Below are 5,564 nucleotides of genomic sequence, written 5' to 3'. Positions count from 1 at the left end.
AATCTTTTTAGTAGGGCCAGCTGTGACAGGACAAGGGGTAATGGTTTTAAACTAAACCAGGGTAGGTTTAGACTAGATATAAGGAAGAAATTCTTTACAATGAGGGTGGTGAAACACTGGAACAGGTTGCCCAGAGAGGTAGTGGAGGCCCCATCCCTGGAAGCGTTCAAGGCCAGGGTGGACGGGGCTCTGAGCAACCTGATCTAGTTAGCGGTGTCCCTGCTCACTGCAGGGGGGTTGGACTAGATGACCTCTAGGGGTCCCTTCCAACCCAAAACATTCTATGATTCTATGAGTCACCAAGGACCAGGTCACCCAGAGCAACCGTTAACTAGTACTGTCAAATTACACTTCCTTCTTTTGAATACAGAGGATACAAAAGATGAACTGGCTGTATTATATCAGCAAGTACTGCCAATTGGTCTTCAAAGCACTGCCATCCTGCATACAATTCTCCTACATCTGTTTGCCCAGCTTTGTGGGACTGATCCAATTACTCTTCTTCCCTGAAGGGTTTAAGCTATGGATACTTAGATCTGCTCAGTCCTACTTTGTGGGGAATTAAACTACGGACAGTAAAGGAAGGAAGCAACTATTATTTTCTATATTGGAAGAAGAATAGAAAATCCCTCTCCACTATTTAATTTTCTAATCATTGCACCTTAATGTTGTCTACAATCAATAATTAAAAAAGCTATCATCAGTTTTAGACAATCTACTGTACTCTTGTCTGCTGTATGTTTCTCCCTTTACATTATTAACCCGGATAGCAGTAAGATCTTACGTGTTCCTCAAAGGTATTCAGTAGCCGTAGTCAGCCTGCTAGGAGCAGCGTACATGTGGCCAGAAGAGCCTTTTAAATACTATTTATTTTTTAATTTGGCAAGTCCAAAACCTCTGAGTATTATGATTCTGCAAACTATGGATTTTTGGCTCAGTGGAACCTCCGCAGAAGTTAAAACCCACTGTTTCAGATTAAACGAACAGACTCTTTAGATATTTTCTTGTGTAATAACAAGATAATAAGAGTAGAAATCAATAAAGCCTTGTCAGCTCTTCTATGCTAATGTACTTTAATATTATGAGACACACTGGCGTCTCTTCAGAACATTCCAGGTATAGGACTTCACGTTAAAGAAAAAAGTATTTGAGCAAATAATTGTTGCCAGCAAATATTCTAGTTATAATTGTATGTAGTACATTACATTGCGGTAAAAGAAACGTGCAACTGAAAAGGTAGATAATAGTCAGTTAAGTTGTCTCAAATTCACATAATTTACTATTCTGAAAATAAAATCAAGACTTTAGCCAAAAGCCATTCAAATGCAAGCACAGCTTAAGAGAACTCATGTAATTAGAAATATCAACAGTGACAAAACAGAGGAGAACATCAAATTAAGTGCCCTGAAGGCACAGCAAGAGTTACAGCAACAACGATCATTTGACAAAATGTGTAACACAGTCTTGATTAGGAGTGGGAATTCTACACACTACAGCAAATTCTTACTTTAGAATTCCATTTGCTCCTGTGTAAACTTCTATCGCATTGGGACTAGAAGGCAGCATGGTAATAATTCTGTCTGCTCTTTCTGCTACATCTGCTGGGGAATCTGTTACCTTTTAAAGAAAAAAAGAACATTATATAAGCTTACATTTCCTGAAAAAGAAATGTCAAACATGTTTGCTGAGTTTGTTTTTAGTAGGTCACCGGTCACAACTAAACTACATAAAATATGAGAACACAAGACAAACTCTGCCCTCCTAACGGAAATGTCAATTAATTGGATCCAGCAACAGAAAAATAAAAAAAATTGAAAAGGATGTCATGTCACAGAAGTTCCACCAGAACATCCATCAATGGGGATGCTTGCATCCCATCAACCCACTCATGAATCTTCAATTCATTATAAACCATGCATCAATACAACATCTCACTCTACAGTGTTTCTAAGGAGGGACACCACTAAGGACAACAAAAATCTCACTTTTTTCCTTGGCTTATATACAGCACTGGAAGAGAGAAAGACTGAGGAAAAAACAAAAAAGGCTTAATGCACCTCTGAGCCTCCCCTTAAAAAAAAATCAGATAAACTAACTGATGATTCTCACAATATTATGGCTGACATTTTCAAACAGAGAAAATTATCAGCTCAAGCATACTTCACCAAAAATGGCTGAATAAGTTTCAAAATATATTGTTAATTATTTGTTGTTAAATAAACATACCTAACTTACCTTCCCCTGCTCATTCTCAGAGGCATGCGGTATAGTATTTAAGATACATACACAGCAAGTGAAATACTGACAGTTGAAGTACTGAGTTTTTCCAGTGAACTCAAAGAACACAAAGTTTTACCCAGACGACATTTGCAACTAATATTTTTGTTCAATACCAGTTTTAAATAATTGATTTATTTAAAAAATTCATTGTTAATACATTCATAGCTCAGGGAAAACAGCAGCAAAAAAACTACAGCTTATTCTTTTACCTTCAGCCCATGAGGATCAAATCTGATCTCACTCATTCAAGTAGTTTTACTGAAAGGAATTTGGTTCCAAGCAGGAAGCGAGATGACCAGAAAGTAGATTTTGTTTGTGCATAGGGCTTGTAGTATTTTTATTTTCCAGTTATTGTTGCTGAATGATGAACAGGAACCTTAACATTACAATGATCTATTCTGCTACATATATTACATGCCTTGAGTTTTTAAACTTTAAGAAATGTCTTAAGCAAAATTTGGTATTTGTTATAATTTTGTTAGTTTTGATACTAAAGGCACTTATGTAAATATATTATCCTTTTATATACAATGTTTTTATAAGGCCTCAGCATCAAAGAAAGCAAGGTATATACACATTTGTAAGAACTGCTGATTAGTATCTTGAAGGATTTCTGGGATATAGCATGATAAACGTCTTGATTTCTGTTTTATTCATTATAAAATAAGTAAAAGAAGGGAAGACTGTATATATCCACTGAGCAAAGCTCTCTCAAAAAAAGTAAAGAAACAGGCATAGATGGGACTTAGGAACACGCAGGCTTTGTTTTGAAAGAATACGTTAATACTACACAAAACATCTGGTATAATGCACAGTTGTAAAAAGGTACATACTCTAGTCCAAAGAACAAAGGTTAGGAGGAATAAATGAGGCAATTATAAGCAGAAAAGCTTCTATACCGAATTAGTTAATTTTATGACTTGCTTCCCTGGAGACCAGAGAGCATAGCTCTTTATATAGGAGTATGCCACCTCTGTCTTTAGTTCTGAGTATCTCTGGTTCGGTTCAGTCCCCATGTGTATTATTAGAGGAGGAGAGAGGAAGTAAGTAGCAAAAAAAGTGGGAATTAAAGTGGGAATTGTCATTCCTGGCTTTTTGGTACTGTAACAAATATGATTAATAATTGCAGAGGAAACCTACCCACCTTGGTTCAACAAGCAGCGTACAAAACCTTTTTGGGAGGACGACTTTCTGTCTCAGAAATAAAGTTGAATTATTTGAGAGCTATTAAGAAACACTAAGCATTTGAAATCATTAAGAATATGTGTGTAACTTTAAAAAACATACCAAATACTAATTGCTGATTACTAACATAGACCATACTGGCTCAGAGTAGCAACGCAGCAAGTTCCGTACACGTTCTGATTTTTGCCAGTTCAGGCAAACTTTTACAGTATGCAGCTGTAAAGGGGAGACTTTTCTTCACACTGGTCATGGGTTTATGCCCTTCAATATGCGCATCTGCTTGTATATATTCCGAAGTGCTTCCCTATTTTTTCTTTATAAGTCAATTAATAATTCTGCCTGCCTGAAATGCCAGTCTTACTGAAAACACTGAAGAAAGCTTTATTTTTATGCTATTTTGTGCATTAGATTACTTCAGTAATACTCTCAAACTTCCAAACCTGAGATAGGATTCAAAGATAGGTAAACTGAAGCAAAGTAACTGTGTGACATACATGCACTCCACTGTGTGAGAAAGAAAGCGGTAACTATGAGGAAGGGGAAAGAGACCGTAGAGTGTGGAGGCAGCCTACTTGCTCACAGCAGTGTTCAATATTTCTCCTTGTTTGTAACCTTGACACTTTCTCCAAGTTTCACCCTGTGTGGTTCTATATGCTCCTGCTCAGCCAGTTCTTCCCTTACTATTCACCATCAGCAGGCAGGTGGCTGCCTTCTGACATACACTACCTCTCAGCTCTTTACTTCGGAGGCATAAAGAAAATGGAGCCACAGAATATGCAGACTTATGATCAAACATCTTTCATGCTCCGTATACCTTAGTAGTAGCACTGACTTTAAACAATAGACATTTGACAACATTTACTGCTGCTTGGGGGGCATCTTTTCACCTCTGTAACACTCCTGATGGTTTTACCCTGCCAGCTAGACCAAAGAGAAAGCAGCCCTAGAGCCCAATGTTCCTTCTGCAGTAGTTTCTACAAGGCCCCCTGGACCCACAAGTTTCTAAGTCCTGAAAAAAATGCTGGGGGAGGATTTACACCTATAGATCAAGAAGAGGAAGCTCTGTTCACATATTTTCTTTAAGTGTGTTTTATTTGTATTAAGCCTACCCATGTATTCTCTTAGTGATTTACAATCTTAAAACATAGTTTTGGCTTTATTTTTAAAAGCATTACAGTTCACCTTTAATATCACATGTTAAGTCTTGCAGTGGATGCCAGGGATTCTATTACTATGGCAATAACCTATCCAAAGGGGCAGACACAGCAAAGAGATCCCACTGCAGAACATGAATTAAAAATTCAACCAATTGTTCAAAACAAACTGATTTACCCAGTCTCTTACTCAAGACAGGTCTCGTTCATGCCTGAGAGGCTCAGCTGCTTTAACAAAATAAAAAAAGTAGCTAGGAAAATAAGCTGAAAAGCTTAATTTCCCACTTAAGGCCAAGATTCTGTAATTATTCAGGGGGAGCATCAATTAATTATCAACAGCTGCACTTTGTCATTTTATCTTTCTGGAATCTTGACATTATCTCATTATTTAAAACAGCTGCAATTAGCTCCAGCAGTTTAGACTTTCAAATCATACAATTTATCTAGATCTACCTACAATTTCCTTGCCACTGCTGGAAAATTTCATCCTATCCTCCACATTGTCACATCAAAATATTATTTTTCCATTGGTTTCTCCTTGAGTATATTCTTCTGTTTCCATGTTTCATGCACCTATCCATGCAACCACAACTATCTAAACTACTGTAGCTTTGAAGTGTGTCAAAAACATTCAGATAAGTTTCAGACACTTAGAAAAGCCAGCCCCAACCATCTGAGAGACTGAATGGGTTTCTGGGTGTATTAACGGGTCAACAAAAGCAATAGCACTGACTGGAATGGGGCCAAGATTTCACAGGGTATATGGCAGGAAGGTAAACCTCCTTAACGTGATCAATTTCCTTCCCTTCTTTTTCCTTTTCATTCCTTCCTCTTCTCTCACCATAACCTTCCTCACCTCCAAGAGAATAAGCACTTAAATAATTAGATTTTTCCCCTGCCCCTGAGGACTGCACCTTGAAGCAGCAGGAAAGCTCATATGTCCCT

The 5,564-nt window shown here is 37.5% G+C and overlaps 1 protein-coding gene across 3 annotated transcripts in view; it reads right to left on the bottom strand.

Annotated features, from left to right (window-relative positions):
- The window catches only part of HIBADH (3-hydroxyisobutyrate dehydrogenase), an 85,834-nt gene that overhangs the window by 71,273 nt on the left and 8,997 nt on the right, over positions 1 to 5,564 (bottom strand). For all 3 annotated transcript variants that reach the window (XM_035894071.1, XM_035894072.1, XM_009638650.2), the window contains one exon: positions 1,508 to 1,617. In XM_035894071.1, coding sequence (XP_035749964.1) covers positions 1,508 to 1,617 — 110 coding nt within the window. The remainder of the gene's footprint in view (positions 1 to 1,507; positions 1,618 to 5,564) is intronic.

The sequence above is a fragment of the Egretta garzetta genome, unplaced genomic scaffold (genome assembly GCF_000687185.1).
Source record: "Egretta garzetta isolate BGI_Z169 unplaced genomic scaffold, ASM68718v1 scaffold94, whole genome shotgun sequence".
In the NCBI taxonomy this organism is placed as follows: domain Eukaryota; kingdom Metazoa; phylum Chordata; class Aves; order Pelecaniformes; family Ardeidae; genus Egretta; species Egretta garzetta.
Note: the sequence above shows the minus strand (reverse complement) of the source record. Positions and strands in the feature narration are given on the sequence as shown.